Source organism: Asterias rubens, chromosome 7 (genome assembly GCF_902459465.1).
Source record: "Asterias rubens chromosome 7, eAstRub1.3, whole genome shotgun sequence".
Taxonomy (NCBI): domain Eukaryota; kingdom Metazoa; phylum Echinodermata; class Asteroidea; order Forcipulatida; family Asteriidae; genus Asterias; species Asterias rubens.
The window spans coordinates 2,888,305-2,907,849 of NC_047068.1; the positions used below are offsets into that span (position 1 = coordinate 2,888,305).

The following is a 19,545-nucleotide window of genomic DNA, read 5'->3' on the forward strand; positions in this document are numbered from 1 at the left end:
GGGGGGGCTAACTGAACTCTTTGAAACCCTTCAACCCACTTTACTTTGGCAGTGTTCCAAGCAACCTTGATGACGCTGCTACGTCAGCAAACAAAAAGCACGTGTGTTCTCACCCGTCCATTCCTAAGGTTGATCACGTGACATTGTTATGGGACAGTACTGTATTTACCGTTACTCCCCGTACACAGCGATGGACAGAATAAACATTACTTTGATAGTGGGTTGATTAACTTAAACTACAATAAGGACGCAATATTTTCCTGCCAGTTATTATTACAGCTGAATGATACACAGTTTTTTGACATTTGGAAATTTGTACATCAAACAAACGTACGTTTCCGGATCAACGCAAAGGGAGTGCGCCCATAAAATAGAACGGCGCAGTTATATCGCTTCAATGAAATTAATGTGTTTCTTGAAAACGTAAACAACAACGGTCCACACCACACGTACACACGTACAGAGGATATTTCATCATCGTGCATTTAAAGGAAGTTGTACCATACTCAGATATCATCAGAATTAGCCATTTATTTCATTTAAACTGGTGGGATTTTGTCATTGAGCGTCGATTTTAACACAGTTAGAGCTAGTTGTGTTAGACATCAGTGGGTCCGTTTTTTAACGGTAGTGTTCAGAAATTAAATTGATCCATTCAATTATGCACTGACTGAGATTTTTGTGAAAACCTCAAAGACATCGCACTGGCTTTGAAATGCTGGTCGAAGTTTTTGTCTTCAGTTTATGACTGTTTCTGGGGTGTGAAAGAACTCGAGCCAAACGGTAAGTTAAAATAAATATGTGTTATTTCATGAAGTAGTTGTCAACTTTTGACATTGAAATTTGTAGTAAAAAATAGACTTAGAAATTCTTTCGAATGTTTGATACAATTTTAATTCCCCCCCCAAAAAAAAAAAAACTGTTCAAATTTGTGTGGATTTTCACTATAGATTTTGTAGGTGTTTAGTTGACATGTTTGACCATGCTGCGACTTGCACTTGATTATCGTTTTTACATTATACTACAAAAACAAATCCCTACTTATTCATGTAATGATCTCCAGATTTGTACATGAACGGTGACAAGCGATTTTCTTATATATTTAATAAGATGAATGAACTGTGTCAGATGTTGGAAGTTGACCGTTATTTGTAATGATTAGTTGGTTCAGTGGTTGTAAAAGAAACACTGTCGGCCATTTTGTGTAGTCAAGATTTTGGAAGGAAAACCGTGCAATTTTGAGTAACACTCGTGTGTATCATTATATTCTACTTTTAAAATATTTTTCTAACCATGCATTTCCTAACATATGCTTTTCAAAGACAAACTCGTCCGATCCAAGGCAACGTGTTCCTTTAATGAAAATATAAAATCCACAGACTTTAAAATCTAAACCCCCATGTTGTTTTGTTTGTTTATTTGCAGAGAACACTATGATATCGACCATGGAGATCGGCCAGGTGTCAACCCGCCGGGAATACAGGCCCGATAACTGGTGTTGGGACGGCCAGAGCAAATCGTCCGATGTGCAATTATCTTCTAATCACTTAGCTGCGTATTTCCATATAGGTAAACAACCAAAGTAATCACATTGACAGGGCTGGAATTGGAATTTAAAAATTATCTTGACAAGAGTCTACAGGGGTGTGTTTTCGCATGTCGTAACCGAACTGTTTCGGTTGAACTTACCGTTGTTGCTCAGAACGTTCACTTGAACAGAAATATTTGTCACAAGACCTTGAAGTATTTGTTGAGCTTTAAAGCCATTGGACCCTTTCGGTAAACAGTGTTGTCCAAGGCCCACACTTTGTGTACCACAACTTCTATATCAAATAACAAACCAGTGAAAATTTAGGCTCAATCGGTCATCGGAGTCGGGAGAAAACAACGGAAAAACCCACCCTTGTTTCCGCGCGTTTCGCCGTGTCATGACATGTGTTTAAAATAAATCCGTAATTCACGTTAACAAGAATTTATATTGTTTTGCTGTTTTCTCAAAAAGTAAAGCATTTCATGGAATAATATTTCAAGAGAAGTCTTTCACCATTGCCTTCTGTAAACCCTGTAAGTTATTTGTAAATCTGTGAACTTTTTTTTTTTTTTCTGAACCGAAAGGGTCCAATGGCTTTAAGGAGTTAATTTGGGAATACATTTTGTAAATTCTTCAACGACTGTTAAAAAAACAGACTGGGGGTAAAGGAGATTTGACATTGTTTCCAAAAGATATTATAACTATTCTTTCCCCAGGCTTAAAAAACCCTGGGCCTTTTTTAACATCTTAAGTGCGTTTAAGTCCTTTCTTTTTCTGTCTATTTAAATTTTCTTTTCATCAAGTCGAGCGCCATGTGGAAGCTCGAGCCTGCTCAGTGATTTTTTTCCAGATGTTACGACCCAGCATGCAGGAGCGTAGTTCCTCAGCGCTGATGGCCAAGCCGGAGTATCGGCCAAGCCGGAGTCTCGTTTCTCGTTTCAGGGTGACTACGAAGGAGAGACATCTTCTCTCAAGAGAGGCCTTGCCTTGTGTGGGCTCCCAGACGATGGTTGGGCAAGCGGCTAGCTCCGAGTGGCGGACTAACAAAGTTTTATTAGTGGTCAGGGTTTGCCTGCACAAGGCCACATGTATGATTTGACTTTTCACTTTACACACATATAAAGTTTTAAGTAGTAGGATTTCAAAGCGTCACACATAAAACCTGCATGATCTAAACTTACCTGCGATTTCATTTAACCTTTTGCTGTCTAGATCCCGTTGAGGACAGTACCGGTACAGCAGGCGTCCGAGGGACACAAGGATTCAATGAAGGGGAATACTATTGGGAGGTCATCTTTACTGAGCCTGCATTCGGGACATCCGTCATGGTCGGGGTTGGAACACAGAAAGCTCTACTACACACTAATAACTATCAGTACATTGACATGCTAGGTGGGTGGCCAGGCTAAACTGAGTCTGAATTTTCTTGGACTTTTTCTTGACAAAACAACTTAAGCAAACACCTAAGTTATACAGAGGAGGTAACATTTGTTGTTGAGACATAAAGTTTCAAAAAGGAAATTATTGTAATAATTTAAGAGGCTGATCATCCTTACTCGCATCTGGGAAGCTGAAATGCGAATGACGTGGCTAAATGTACATCGTGTATTAGCCGTATGCATGCAAAGGGTGCTTTTGACACTCAGCCACATGGACCAATGACCACAGAGCACAGTCGGAAATCGAAGGTGTTTGATTTTCCTGTAGGGAGGAAAACATGTGGGGCAAAGGCGAATTGTAAATTTTGGCTGGTTTATTTCGAGAGCACCAAGGCAATGACCAGGGGATGGAGGCAATCGCCTTCGTTGCCTCCAGGAATGACCAGCTCTGAAGAAAGATTCTTTTGCACCTGTCGAGTTGGAGGTTGCCAGTGCTCGCTTTGATCTTTGTTTGAATGTTTAATCCTCAATATGTCAACTAATTTTCTTTTCTCTTCACAAAAAACACAAACTCGATAGGCATGGACGACCAGAGTTGGGGTTTATCCTACAAGGGGACCGTCTGGCACAACGGCACCTGCAGACAATACTGTGAACCGTTCTACGAGAACAACACCAATATTGGCATTCTACTTAATCTGTATGCTGGTACGCTCACGTTCTTCAAGAATGGTATTAACCTAGGAGTTGCTTTCAAAGGTTGGTATTGTTTTGATATTTATTTATTTATTTAGAAAAAGGGAAGGTACATGTTTGGTAATTGTCAAAGACCAGTCTTCTCACTTTGTGTATCCCATCCTAACCATAAAATAACAAGCCTGTGAAAATTTGGGCTCAATTGGTCATCAAAGTTGCGAGAGAATTATGAAAGAAAAAACACCCATGTTGGACGAGTTTGTGTGCTTTCAGATAAGAATAAAAGACTTCTAGCTAGAAGTCTTTTATTATTTTAGTGAGAAATTACCTCTTTCTCAAAAACTATGTTTCTTCAGAGGGAGTTGTTTCCCATGTTTATTCTATCAACCTCTCCCCATTACACGTTACCAAGTCAGTTTTTAAGTTAATATTCGTTTTGAGTAATTACCAAACGTGTACCTTCCCTTTAAATCATTTTTTGGGTAGGGTGTCATGGCCGGGTGGGTTACAGCATCAAGCTCAAGTTCTGGGGTTTAAGTCATCGGAGTGTGGGTTCAAATCCCGGTCATAGAACTTTTAAATGACATTATCTCTGGCCTCTACTGTGTCAACACTTCAGAGATGATAACATTAATAAAGTAATATTTACTTATTGGTTTTGGTGATAGCTGCCACGGTTATAAAGTTCAGATCATAATTATTACTTTTTTGATGTGGGAGGGACCTTATCAGTTCTGAAGTTTTTACCTTGAAATGGGAGGCCGTCACCTTGCATCACAAACAAACAAATTATTTTGTTGGAGTGCTCGAAGTGGTAGATATGGTCCAGGATTATTTAATCCACTTTAAAAAGAAAAGAACAAATACACAGACATGATGCTCAGATGATGCAACAACAAATCTCAACAAACTTTTCGTACAATGTTTACATGGTGCATGAACAATTTATGAACGCAATAGTTCGTAACCTCAATTTTGAAAGCTAGCAGGACCACTTGGACAGGATTTTGAGTGGCCCTTAGAAGTTATAAAACTTGCATTCAGCCATTGGGCCACTGTTATAAGGGAGAACGCTGCTAGCCCCTGGAGTTTGGGAAAGGGTGTGGGGGGGGGGGGGTGTAGCGCAGATGTTACAAATAAATGGAGTGCCTGTATGGGCATACATTTAAAGGAGCACGTTGCCTTGGATCGGTCGAGTTGGTTTTTAAAAGCGTTTGTAACCGTTTGTTATAAAATGCATATGGTTAGAAGATGTTTGAAAAGTAGGATACAATGATCCTCACACATTTGCCTCGAAATTGCGTTGTTTTCCTTTACTTTGCGAACTAACACGGTCGGCCATTGGCCGACCGTGTTTGTCGACGAGGTAAAAGGAAAACCACGCAATTACGAGTGATACTTGTGTGGATCATTGTATCCTACTTTTCAAACATCTTTCTAATCATGTGCATTCTATAACAAATGGTTAAAAACGCTTTTCAAAGACCTACTCGACCGATCCAAGGCAACGTGTTCCTTTAATCTCAGTGCTGCTCTTCTTGCCCAATGTAAACCTCATAATGTAGCTTGCAGTTTTTGTCACTGTAGTACATGTAGATACATACATGTACATATATATCGTACTTGTTAAAATCCACTCTTTTAGTACGGATGCATCCCATTTCACCGAAACATGTACAAGTACCACCAGCAAATCTAACAATAGACCCTTCCCATGAAATATGTAAATTGCACATAGCGCCTGCGCACCAATATTTTGGTTGGCAAAATGAGGGAACACCGCGCTGTTTTGTACACGGCTAATGGGTGCGTGACGCAGACGCGATTGAGCGTCTGCTTAGTGCACAACTCTATGGCGTTTTCCAACCAACAGGGTCTGTACGCATGCGTGAATGTGATTAGCATATTTCACGGGAAGGGTCCATGTACAGTTGTATGTAGAGACAATGTAGGCGCATTGGTACTTCCAATGTGTGTCGTTGGTCATGGTTAACTTGACACACATAAACACTACAGGTATACCAGTGCAACAGAAGCAATGAAGTGGAAATAGCGGAAGTGAATAAAGATGGAGAGAAGCGAAAGCACACAGAAAAAGTCTGACATTTTTCATCCCTAACTAAGTTGCTTTTGGAGAAGGGCACTTCACATGTTCTGGCCTATATTCTTCATTTTTGAAAGGGCTTGGGCACCTTGGTAATTTTCACCTTGGTACAGGGCACCCTGTGGAGCATTACATGGGCACCAAGGCAATGACCAGGGGGCATCGAGGAATCGCCTTCATTGCTTCTGTAAGGTATACCTGGGGCTGATCATGACTAAGTAAATTTGTTTGTCTTTCCGGCATTGCAGATTAGCCTTTGGTAACCTTGACCCCATGTTGACCTTCACTTACGGGTCAACCAGAAGTGGGACCATATATCAAGAACTACACAACATTTTCCAAACTTTTTTTCAGTTATAGACTCATTGAAGCACATAATCCAAGCAAAGCAACACAGAACAGCTTTGTGTTTGTTCACAAACACCTAATGTCTAGTTAAATTTGTTTTTCTTACTACATGTATTCTTTAATTTCAGATTTACACCAAGGTGGGGAGGAGCTCTACCCCTTGGCCTGTTCAACGGCAGCCGAGACTGAACTGGAACTCGGAGAACGAAGCTCGCGCAAGCTCCGCTTACAGGATAAATGCTACGCCGCCATCTTGCAGAGCATGGGACTGAACGATAACGACATCGACATCCTACCCCTTCCCAATACCATGAAGCATGACCTGAAGAAAGATCGGCACAATGCTAGCTATAACGCGGCTGGGTGCTACTGAAATTGAAATTACGTTTGTACGACCAGTGAAATATATTTAGAGACTAAAACTTATATATTTAAAAACAAAAATATTATTTTTCTTTATTATAACAGAATATATGTTGAAATGTAAACTTTTGGTGATATATTGGGGAGGGAGAGGGGACTGTGCGGGCAGACAAAAAAGTATTTTAATTTTTAGTTTTTGAAAAACAAATATTGGGGACATCTGAAAAATCATAGAGACATGGTTTCTCTCCGTTCGTACTTCTGTAGTATACAGAAATTTCACCAAAAGTCTACATGGGCCTTTGTAGTTTTTTTCAGTAGTAAACCTCCTTCTGTTGTGTTTATACTTAATTAAAAATTAAGAAGGAACGAAAATGAAATAACTCAGGATTTTAGTCCCTTTCTCTTGGAACCATTTACATGACTTTTTCCGGACGTTTGACGAGTTCTGAAAAAAAACTGTACAAGTCTTTAAGACACTGGACACTATTGGTAATTGTCAAAGACCAGTCTTCTCAATTGGGGTGTCTCAATATATAAATAAAATAACAAACCTGTAAAAATTTGAGCTCGATTGGTTGTCGAAGTTGCAAGATAATAATGACAGAAAAAACATTCTTGTCACATGAAGTTGTGTGCTTTCAGACGCTTGATTTCGAGACCTCAAATTCTAATTCTGGGGTCTCAAAAACTACTCCACTTCAGAGGGAGCCGTTTTATACTATCAACCTCTCCCGAAACGCGTCACTAAGTAAGGGTTGATATGCTAATAGTTATTTTGAGTAATTACCAATAGTGTCCACTGCCGCCTTTAAACTGAGTATCAAACAACTACAGTGTTCAATTTAAAACAAAGCTCTCTACACTCCATTTTTTGTGTTTGTCTTGTTTTAGAATTATCATTTGAATTTGTCATACCAATAGTTCGGTTATGGCAAACTGTTCTAATGCGGAATGTGTCTTTTATAAAGACTGCATGCATGTTCTGATGCCGGAATATGTTATTTGTAAAGACTACCAATATTCCGGTGAGTTATGAAAAAAACCTGAACAAGTCGTACACAATGAAGCCAAAATAGGAAGTGGGAGGGGGGAGGTACAGCATGCTACAATGGAAACTGCAATAAACACTTGACCTTTGATGTGATTTACCTCCAAATAGTAACGGGGTGGGGGGGGGGGGTCATACGTTTACCAACCAGGATCTGGAATATACATGATCTGAGCGTTTTAAACGATAGTTAGTTGCAAAACTAGTGTTCATATGAACGATTAATGTATTATTGATTTTATTTTTTAAATAGCGTTAGCAGTTTATGTTTTGGATTATGTTTGTTAAAGATGAAGACTAATAATTGAAAACTCAGGATTTAATCATAACAATGGTTTGATGATGTTTAATGTATGCACGGATGATTTTTCGTGTGTAAGTTTATTTAATGATTGCACAAATTTGTGTTTCAAATTCCAGTGATCAAATTCAAAGTGAAACCAAACCAAGGGGAGGTGTGGTTCACTTTTCTCGGCCATTTTTGGAAGGAAAGACTTCCGGTCAATATTGAAGCATCTTTTAAGTGACTTTGAAATGTATTATAACCATTGCATGTTTGACAACTCATAAACAACTCTTTTGTAAACTGTCACAAGCCTTTAAAGACACTGGACACCTTTGGTAATTGTCAAAGATCAGTCTTCTCACTTGGTGTATCTCAACATATGCACAAAACAACAAGCCTGCAAAATTTTGAACTCAACTTGTCGTTGAAGTTGCGAGATAACAATGGAAGGAAAAAAACACCCTTGTCACAAGATCTTAAGATCGAATTCTGAGGTCTTGAATTCAATTTCGTGAAAAAATTCAAATTCTTTCTCGAAAACTACATTACTTCAGAGGGAGCTGTTTCAATGTTTTACTGTCAACAGCTCTCCATTGCTCATTACTAAGTATGTTTTTATGCTTTGAGTAATAAACTTATAGTGTCAAGGCAGTGGACACTATTGGTAAATACTCAAAATAATTATTTATTATTAGTGACGTAGTTTTTGCAAAAAGAAGTAATTTTCCATGAATTTGATTTTGAGACCTCAGATTTAGAATTTGAGGTCTTGAAATCAACCATCTGAAAGCACACAACTTCGTCTTACAAGGGTGTTTTTTCTTTCATCGTTGTCTCTCAACTTCGACGACCAATTAAGCTCAAATTTTTACAGGCTTGTTATTTAATGCATATGTTGAGATACACCAAGTGAGAAGACTGGTCTTTGACAATTACCAATAGTGTCCACTGTCTTTAAATGAACCAAGCATACCTTCCAATAGCTACAGTTGTATCAAAACTCCCTTGATGTACCTTAGCTTGATTCAAAGAGAGTAACCTTTGCCAAATTGATGTACCCTGTATTCAAATAACACAACATATTTGTCAAAATATACTTGTTGTATGAGTTGTAAAGGTCTGTAATTTCATATTAACTGTTTTTGACATCAGGTGTTTCAAACATTAGTCTTACATATAAATTGTAATAATATTCACACAAATGACCTGAAAGGCTGTCAACCTTTAGAGTAAAATGTGTGAAATGCAATGTTAGGTTAAGAGGTTAAGAGTTCTGCTTATGTAAATTCCGTTGAAGGAGCTCGAGTGTAAATATTCATTGCCGATAAGTAAAGTGTAAAGTATGTTAGGTCGGATTAAAACTTTACTTTGAATGCAATGGAAATAGAATATAAATAAATAAGTTATACATTTATCTTTGACTTGTGTTGGTTTTATTACTGTCGATGTTGATTTTAATGATCGCTTTTCGGGATCACGCTTGTCCCTAGAAACCAACTAAAATCCACTTTGATTAAAGTTTGCGCCTTTTTGTTTTCCGTCGGAAGTCTCAATTCCTGCATCGACATGTACCACTTGAAGAACATACATGTAAACCACATCCGCTCACTGCTCTCTGACAATAATAATAATAATAATAATAATAATAATAAAAAGACATTTGTAAAGCGCCTAATGCAAAAAGCCTCTAAGCGCACAAAGAGAACAATAAAAAAAAACAATGAGAGAAAGATACAAGATACAAATCAGCAAATGACAAAAAAAAAAACAGCTTTAAACAAATGAGTTTTCAACAGGGACATAAAACATTGTAAAGAATTAGCTTGGCGAATATGCACAGGAAGACTATTCCAAAGCGGGGTAAGAAAAAGATCTGTGGCCATAACAAAATGGAACAAGCTCTAGTAGCAGAAAGCAATGACTGTTGAGATGATTGTAGAGTCCGAGTAGGGGAATAATGATGAACAAGTTCAGATAAATAAGCAGGAAATTGACATGTTTGAGCCTTGAAAGTTAACAGAAGAATTACAGAACAGCGCTGCAGAACAACTTATTCGTCGCATTTAATGTCTCAACTCGACTACTACACTTCTTAATTTTTCCCATTCGCCATGTTTATAGCGCAGTGAATAGTTTTTTTTTTCTAGATACCAGCGATTTATACGATTTACTATTATTATTATTATTATTAATTCAATTAATCTGTTTTTTATTTCATCACAGTTTACAAGCAGAAGGTGAAATTTTTTCCCTGGTGCACTAAAAATATTGCAGAACTATTTAATGATTAAAACAAATAATAATAAAATAAATCAATACAAATAAATTCTCTGCACATTAATGTGCTTGTGAAATCTAAACTTAATCAAATATATCACATAAGCCATCTTAAGTATAAAAATTACTTGTTTATTTGCATTTCAAAAATAGACACACAGACATACAGGATACACACGATTTTAAAAAACAAACCGCAAACCAAAATAACATTAAACTTATATATGAATGAATATGTGAATTGTTAACAAACGAAATACTTTCTGAGTAGTACGGGTAAAACAATCAAAATGGTATTAATTTTTAATATTTATTTAAACAAAAGCTAAATAGACCGAGAAAGAAAGAACAAAATCACAAGTGTTATGATAAAGAGATCTAGTGGTATGGGTTCGGCTCCATAAAGATAAGAAATTGGATCTAGTAGCACCAACTTACGTCCAAGGCGAAACTTCATAAAGCTGTTAAAGACACTGGACACTATTGGTTATTGTGAAAGACTAGTCTTCACAGTTGGTGTATCTCAACATATGCATAAAATAACAAACCTGTGAAAATTTGAGCTCAATCGGTCATCGAAGTTGCGAGATATTAATGAAAGAAAAAACACCCTTCTCGCACTAAATTTTGAGGCCTCAAATTCTAAATCCGAGGTCTCAAAATCAAAATTTTTGGAAAACTACTTCTTTCTCAAAAACTATGTCCCTTCAGAGGGAGCTGTTTTATACTATCAACCTCTCCCCATTTCTCATAATCAAGAGAGGTTTTACAATTATTTTGAGTAATTACCAATAGTGTCCACTGCCTTTTATCAGAAACAACTGTTCAGCAATTTTATCTGCTAAGCCAAAATGAGTAGGGCACCAGTAACAACAATGTAACTTTATGCAAAAAATTTCTGTGCAAGCAAGTTTTTTTTTTGCTTACAGGCTCTATGAAATTTTGCCCTGACCTCAAGCTCCTAGATTAGTCATTATTTTACTTTCCCAACCTACATGTAACATGCTCTGCTTTTTTGTTGATGCAACGCACTTCACTGCCATTTAAGTTCTTTCACTCCACTAAAGATGGATTGCAATACGCGTCATTGACCACCATCTTTGATGTATGTTACACATAAAAAGTGCAAATAGTCACCCGCAGCGCATACACGCGTGCACTTTTCGCGTGTAAAATACATCAAATATGGCGGTTGATGACACGTAGTGCAATCCATCTACAGTACATACATAGACCTTTTCGCAAATACTTCGGCACGCGCGTTGGGAGCATTGTGGTCTAGCTGGTGATCAAATTTGATCCATATCTATCCCACAATGCACCTCATTCAACAGTCTGCGCTTGCACAATGGTATTTGCGAAAAGGTCTACGTAGCCTACACTGTTTGCTGCCCTCTTGTGCTGAGGCTTTACCAGACTCCTACTTAACCGTTAAGAGACCACAGTGGCCGTAAAATGCCTACTGGCCCAATGCATCTGGCGTCATAACAATAACCTGTTACTTTTTGGCATGTCCACATGGGTTGTACAAAGTAGAGCCCATTATAGGCCATGCAGCGTTGGTATGCTCTCCATATTTTGTACAGGAAATTGCTACAAAAATGGCTATTACGGCGAATAGTAGCCATGTGTGACATTGGGTGAACAAAAGTTATAACACCTCCTTGCATAACGCGCATCCCTGCTTGTACGCTGAGCTCACAGGCATGTTTTGACGCAAGTGACAAGAACAGCTAGTGTCTGGGGATCTGCCCCCAAGGAGGGGGCTGTTCATAGTGTGACCTTATATGCAAGGGGGTCTACAGCAGCTGTCAATGACAACAGATTTGACCTACTTCCACACTATCCCAAAAAGTAGAGTGGATGTCCTCAACTGACATTGCCAAATGTTGTTTTGTGTTAGTAGATGCAATCTAAAATAAACTGTTCCCCCCCCCTCCCTAAATGAAAACAAGAGAGTTATAAAAGGTTAAGTTGCACCCGGTTCAGACAGCTACTCCAGAGTCCTGCCGAACCAAATAGACTAGGAGCGACTCTGGGTCGACCCAATTAAATTTTGGTTTTATACAGGCGAACCTAACGTTAACATTTACATTACATTAGTTCGGCTCATGACAAGATCGACATCTGCAACCAAGGCGCTCCAGAGTTGTTCTGAGCTACTGCAACAGTCGATCTTTCGACTTCTAGAGCGTCCAGTCGCTCCTAACTGTTTCAGATGTCGAACTTTTCATGTACTTAATCCAGAATTTGGTTCGACGCGATTCTGGAGCGCCTGCTTGAAACGGGTGTTAATTTCTACCTACCTGTAAATGTACCCAAAAAATGCCATAACAGGTATTAAATTAATTGTAATGTTGATTGGGTCGCTATTGCTTTGCTTGAAAACAAACTCAATTAAACTGTGCTCCTCTGCACTGACCACCAAAAAGAAATATCACCTTACGACATAATTCATGAAGGAACCTGTTACTCACTTTGTCTTCTTATATTTGAATGGAATATTGAGAAAGCAAACACTTACAGAAAACTTAAACTTTTCTTTTAGTTTTCTTTAACATGATAAACACACAAGTGGCAAGTCGAACAACTAAACCAACAAATACCCACCTCGTTGGTCAAAAAAGTTGGCTTTTTGAAAATTGCTTTTAATACTGATTCATGGGAAAAGGAATGGACATGATTGAATCGTGTTGATTGAAATAAAGTATCAATAAATGTGTACGAAATTTGGTTGTCAATAATTGTATCATTCTTCTCAAACATAATCCGCCTTCGTTGCGTCAGTGCAACTTGTTTCTCCATTGTGTCGCACTGTCATATCTCACACCAAAACGCTCCGAACAAAACGTTAATAATAACAATAATAATATAATATCAAAGTCTTATATAGCGCAGGAGTAAGCAACAAGGAGAAGCTAATCAGCTGTATGCAGGATAGAGTTGTGTGTGTGTCAGACATCGAGCCCGACTCAAACATGCTGCAACGCGACAACTTGGATCGACTGAGTGAGTGATATAGTGCATTGACACTTGACCATTGCTTCGTCCTTCGGATGGGACGCAAAGCCGTTGGTCCATTGTGTTGTGTAACGCATGTAAAAGAACCCAGTGCACTTATCGAAAAGAGAAGGGGTTCGCCCCGGTGTTCCTGGCTGTGGCTGATTAATGCGCCGTAGCACCTTGTAAACCCTAACTAATTGGGTCTCAAAATTCATCACTGCAATAACCTATCTTTCTGAAAGTTTGTATATACTCAGCGCCTTGAGTACCTTGTTCGGTAGATATATAAGACTTTGATACTATATTATATCTACCAACAATGTATACTCATGGTGCTTTTTGTGTACATCCGTGAAAGTTATTAGCAAGATAGAACCCTTTGACACTGGCATGTAATTATGCATACGCCATTTTGGGGGGATAGTTTGTGTTTGAACAAATAAAACTTGACTGGAGAGGAACTTGAACCAATAATCTCCGGATTAAAGGAACACGTTGCCTTGGATCGGTCGAGTTGGTCTTTGAAAAGCATGTGTTACCGTTCGTTATAAAATGCATATGGGGTAGAAAGATGTTGTCAAAGTATAATATAATGATCCACACAAACACGCCTCGAAATTGCTTGGTTTTCCTTTTACCTTGTCGACTAACACGGTCGGCCATTTATGGGAGTCAAATTTTTGACTCCCATAAATGGCCGACCGTGTTAGTTCGCACAGTAAAAGGAAAACCACGCAATTCGAGGCAAATTTGTGTGAATCATTGTATTCATTAAAACATCTTTCCAACCATATGCATTTTATAAAACACGTTTACAAACGCTTTTTATAGACCAACTCGTCCGATCCAAGGCAACGTGTTCCTTTAACGAACCAGCGCTCTACCAACTGAAGCCCGGTTCATACTTCCTGCGAATGCGAATGCGAAGCGAATTTGATGTCACAACCCTCCTTTCGCAGCGATATTCACAAGTGAGTTGAGCAGAGTTGAACTGCTGCGAATTATTCGTTGCGAATTTGTGACGTCAACATTCGCTTCGCATTCGCATTCGCAGGAAGTATGAACCGGGCTTTAGCCTACCCAGCCCTTTGTTTGTGATTAGCCAATAGACCGTATTGAATAAACCTTTTTTTGCTATGAAGGTCGCCATCTTGTAGGGCAAACCGTATGCGCGCCCAAACGCGTATATCAATGGAGCACGCAGCACGCATTGTTCCCGATTTGATTTCTACGGTACATGCACGCACACACGCACGCACACACGCCCACGCGCACAGACGCCATGTAGGGCAGATATTTGAACGGTGATGTCAACTTCAATACAGTGTATATCTTTGTTTTGGTGTTAGTCAGAAGCCATATAACCATTAGCTGTCGTGTAGCCAGGGATCACACCCACCCAAGTTATGATACAACCTCAGGCCTGTATGCTTCGTTTTAGAGAGGGCAAGGGCACCAAGGCATTTTCTTCTTGGTAAAGGACACCCTATGAGGAAATCATAATTTTCGACTGGAGCACCAAGGCATAGACCAGGGGGCATGGGGGCAATCGTCATCGTCGTTGCCTCCAGGAAGTATCAGGCCTGCAACCTGGAAGATACTAGCGACATTGCTCGGACACAACATTTTACAAATTCATGATTCGTATAAGTTTTTATTATATTCTTTTTGAAGGATTATTTATGAGCCCAGACGGGGCTGCTCTCTGTCACTTCCGTCTGATATCTCCCTGCCATCAAGTGGTCCTGCATTTCGTTGATGTGACCCCAGTAGATGTCGTTGCCCTCTAACCCTTGACCTTTCATGTAGTACTCCTGACAAGACAGTGGCAGTGCGTCATGTGTCATGGCCAGCTGGAAACAGGTGGTGTCGAAGAAGTAGCGCATATCACGTCCCAGGCAAGATTCTAGAAATCGGCGCAGGAGAAGGATATGACTGTGTGGGGAGAAAAATATTTTGAATATCTTTTTAAAGGATTGTCAAACAATATATCTGGTATTGTATGAATCAATCAGTCAATCGACCGCAGAGCAGCAAGGGTCCGTCGTGCCAATCTCCTGTGTCCACGTCCTACAGCCTCACACCACATGCGGTGGATTTCGCTAGGCCGGCCAAGTTGTTGGGCCTAGGATGATCGAGGGCAGCCTCTGGGTCTCTTCCAACCAGGAGCCAGTGCTAGGCCTCCCCTGGAGTTGATGGCGATACTTAGAGCTTTGTTAGGTAATCAAAGTGTTGATTCAGTGATGCCACTGGACACCTTGGCGTCAGGTGTGACAATAGGCCTCTTGCAAGTGATGTCACCTGCTAAAACGTCTCCTCACTGGGGTCAAAAAGCTCCCTGACTTGGGTCAAAGGAGGCAAATGATTGAATGAAAGCTGTTCCCTGTGCGTACAAAATGCGTGTGCGAGCTCACGGTCTCTGCAGCGTGTCCCATTATGCGAAGGGTCTATTGAATTCCTGTGTTGACTCTTAAAGGAACGCAGAATTGGTAAGAAACAAAAATCGCGAAGATCACAGATTTACATAAAACTTACATGATGATGATAGTTGAAAAACATCCCTTGAAATATCCAGTCTGAAATGTCATATTTGATGAGAAATAAATAAATCTAACTTCGCGTTTGGAGTTTATCGCTCAGTGAGCGTTTTATTTATTTTTATTTTCGGCATCGTGGCAAAGCAAAATTTGTAATAGTTTTTTCACTATTTTCTCGCGACCCAGATGACTGATCGATCTCGAACTTCTACAGGTTTGTCAGTTAATGTACATGGTGGATTATATAAAGTGCTTACACTGCCAACAACTGTTTTGGTAGCAAAAACCAGTTCTGTAATAAGGGAATCAATGTGTGGTGAAGAGTTTTCAACTAGTGGTTTAATCCCAAGAGGCCTGGTTCTTGATCATTTTACCGAGACAAAGTCAAGGTAAATTATGAAGAACCAGGGTTGGCGGGTTTAAACCACTAGTTGAAAACCGATTCAACACACTTTGATTCCCATTCATAAATACCTTTTCGGTCAAAAACATCTTAACTTTTTGGTCAAAAAGTAAAATAAATGCAAAAATTATAATTGTTCAATGATTTCTTTCAACACAACACCCCTCCAGCTATGAAATGGTAAAGCCCTCCGTCGCCCTCGGGTAAACAACTCCTTATAAGGGAATGCTGTGCGCGTATCGCGTGATGTGGCACAACTGTTTCAGCCGTTGCTCTCGACCATTAGGAATGAGGAAACTGTCTTAAAAGAATAGGTGCAAGGTCGCGTGTCACGCCCATGAATTAACACTTTTTACCGGTCATAAACAAAGGTTTAAACACACCCACGTGACACGCTCTCCACCAATAGGAATAGCGAAACTGTCTGAGGTATTTATTAATGTTTTTTAACTAATTTTTTAACTAATTTTTAACTAATGGGTATTTATGAATGTTCCTTTAAAGCATACCTGACAGGTGCAGTCCAGTCAGTGAGAAAGTCTTCCACGATGTGATGGAGACGGTAGGGATCAGGGAGGATGTCCTTGGGACCTAAAGACATCATGTCTTGGGCTGGTTAGCATCAAGAAAGAAGAAGAAGAAGATGTCAAAATGATGAAAATATGCCAAGTTAAGCATTAATAATAATAACTTTATTACTTTTTATTCGGCCATATCTCAAAGTACAGAAACAATACTTGCAAACAAAAGATTAAATACAAGAAAAAATTGAATAAAATAATTTTTTTTACAAAACTACCTGTAGGCCTTCAATAACAACTAAACACTTGTCTCGAATGAAGATGACTGAATTAAATCTTATTTAGCGCATAACTAGAGGAAGTCTCAATGCGACTAACAGAACTTAAAATTCCAAAGAACGAAAGAGTGCAAGTTGAAATAGGTGCATTAAACAATTTTAAAAGCTGCTTAAAACCTTTGTTGCTTGTGTCGGTTGGCTGCCACCACCCTGAATACATAAACGTAGGGTGTCATGGCCGAGTGGTTAAAAGCATCAAATTCAAGTTCTGGTGCTAAGTCACCAGAGTGTGGGTTCGAATCCCGGTCATGACACTTGTGTCCTTGAGCAAGACACTTTACTATATTTGCTTCTCTTCACCCAGGTGTATAAATGGGTACCTGCGAGGGTAGAGGTTGATATTGTGAATGACAAAGCCTTTGGAGCAATATAAACTGTTGCCCAGGTTGTATACTCCCAAGGGAGCTGAGAAACATTTAAAAAGGGATTTTATTGGCCCTATGACCAGGACACTAATGCAAAGTGCATTGATACGATTATTGTGAAATGCGCTATAGAAGAGTTATTATTATTTATTTACTTATTTAAACATTTATCACACAAGCGCGAGTGGAATACAGAAAAATATAGCGCTTCTGCGTCCCATATCCATGGGACGCAGACTTGCTATATTTTCCATATTTCCACGAGCACGAACATTTTCTAAGGAGGGAACAAAGAAAAAGAACACACAAAAATGTGCATTAAAAAGTACTTTGAACTATAAATATAAAGTATACAAGGTATACAAAGAACATGATCATAATACCAGGCATGTGAGTAACTCTCCATGAAAAAAGAGGGGAAAAAAAGGAAAAGAGAAAACCGGGCAAGAAAAAGAGAGGAAAAGATAATATTCCTATACTTTTGTACACAGAAAGTGAAGAAAAGAGGAAAATCAAAACCAAAAAAAGAGGAAATCAGCTAAAACGAGGAATTCTCACATACCAGTAATACAGAGATTTACATGCAATAGCAAAAATGTCCGCAATGTATATATAAACAGAATGGAACATCTATCAACAATACTAGTTCAACAAAGTAAATTGAAACACACATTATTTGATTTATTCATGTATCAAAATTTTCACACACATACATCAAACAGTGCAATAAGCATCAATAACAGAATGAATAGGAGACAGTACAGAAATGTTTTTTCTGTTCCGAAAGTGTCCAATGGCTTTAAGTTTTTAATATCTCTTAGGACTAGTTCTAAGTTAGGACTAGTCCTTAAGGCCGAGTCACACTGCAGCGAGAACGAAACTGATAACGATCAAGACGCAAAGAGAACGCCCTCGATTGGTTGAATTGCTCCACGCAGAATACGCACACGCTCATTCAACCAATAGAATGAGTTCTCCTTGCGCCGTTATCGGTATCGTTCTCATTATCGCTGCAGTGGGACCGGGCCTTTACTCTTTGTGAAATGGACCCCAAGCCAGGAATCAGGGTGGCCTAGCGGTTGACTTATAATTACCTGTGGGTAAGGCACGGTAGTAATACAACACGGGATGAAGGAAGTTGGAGAGGTGGGCAAGCTCTGGGTCTGATGTCGCCCTCTGTGGGCCAAAGATGTCCTTTCCGGGACCTGTCGGGGAAAAAGAAAATTTAACGAAAAGGAACTGATTACCAGAAAATCACACTATCTATTCTACATGTTTGGAAAGTTAAACCATTTAAAAACATCTTGCAAAATCATGTCGGAAAAATAGCCTGGGTGATCATAATAGGAGACTTTCAGGACACTTGGTGGCAGCAGACTTACCAGGTAAAATCCATTGTTCTTGGTAATGAGCGCAGGCTCAGAACTACATAAACAATGGAAATTTACCAGGTAAGTCTGCTGCCACCTAGCGTTCAAAAGTCTCCCATTAGTTATGATTTACTAAAACAAGTTTTGGGTTGAAGAAAAAAAACTTGACTAGAGGGGGACGAGATAGCTCAGTTGGTAGAGCGCAGGTCTTCCATGAAAATGGAATCAATCTTTACTCGTGAATCATCTTTACTCGCGGGAAGAGCTGAATTGCGAAGGATGCGGTTGCAACGTGTCCGAGAAGCAGGCATGCAAGGGCGCCTTTGGTTGCCAGCCACATCAACCCATTATCACCACGGAGCACAGCCAAGATTGAAAGTGTTTGATTTTTTCCAGAGGGAGGAAAACCGGAGTCTGGAAAACCCTTGTGGCACAGCAGAGAACCAAAGACAACACAACTCACATATGGCCCTGGCCGGGAATCGAACCGGGGTCACCTTGGTGAGAGGCGAGCGCTTTACGCACACGCCAACCATGCCACTCATATAAGAAATTAACATTCATGAGCTAAAGAAGGTAGATTCAAAAGTGGGCAATATCTCTTGACCATTGACCACATATCAGGATTGGTATCCATAAATCTAACAGATTTTCTTCTGTTTCTTTTGTTTTTTCTTAAAGGCAGTGGACACTTTTGGTAATTACTCAAAATAATTATTAGCATAGAACCTTACTTGTTGTCGAGTAATGGGGAGAGATTGATGATATAAAACATTGTGAGAAATGGCTCCCTCTGAAGTAACGTAGTTCTCGAGAAAGGAATAATTTTCCACGAATTTGATTTCGAGACCTCAGATTTAGATTTTAAAGTCTCGAAATCAAGCATCTGAAAAAACACAACTTTGTGTGACAAGGTTTTTTTGTTTTGCTTTCATTATTATCTCGCAAGTTCGACCACCGATTGAGGTCAAAT

General features: G+C 39.3%; 2 protein-coding genes across 2 annotated transcripts in view; one reads left to right on the forward strand and one right to left on the reverse strand.

Moving 5' to 3' along the window:
• The first annotated feature begins 434 nt into the window (after positions 1-434).
• Positions 435-6,940, forward strand: LOC117292990 (SPRY domain-containing SOCS box protein 3-like). Its single transcript, XM_033775185.1, has 5 exons — positions 435-783; positions 1,426-1,569; positions 2,744-2,923; positions 3,490-3,669; positions 6,187-6,940. Exons 2-5 carry the CDS (start codon positions 1,434-1,436, stop codon positions 6,429-6,431), a joined length of 741 nt encoding a protein of 246 aa, XP_033631076.1. The 5' UTR covers positions 435-783; positions 1,426-1,433; the 3' UTR covers positions 6,432-6,940.
• Positions 6,941-14,460: 7,520 nt separating this feature from the next.
• The window catches only part of LOC117292927 (FAD-dependent oxidoreductase domain-containing protein 2-like), a 43,670-nt gene continuing 38,585 nt past the window's right edge, over positions 14,461-19,545 (reverse strand). Inside the window, exons 9-11 of the mRNA XM_033775102.1 lie at positions 18,297-18,407; positions 16,488-16,590; positions 14,461-14,973 (exon numbers count right to left, since the gene is read on the reverse strand). Coding sequence (XP_033630993.1) covers positions 14,715-14,973; positions 16,488-16,590; positions 18,297-18,407 — 473 coding nt within the window. The 3' untranslated portion in view covers positions 14,461-14,714. The remainder of the gene's footprint in view (positions 14,974-16,487; positions 16,591-18,296; positions 18,408-19,545) is intronic.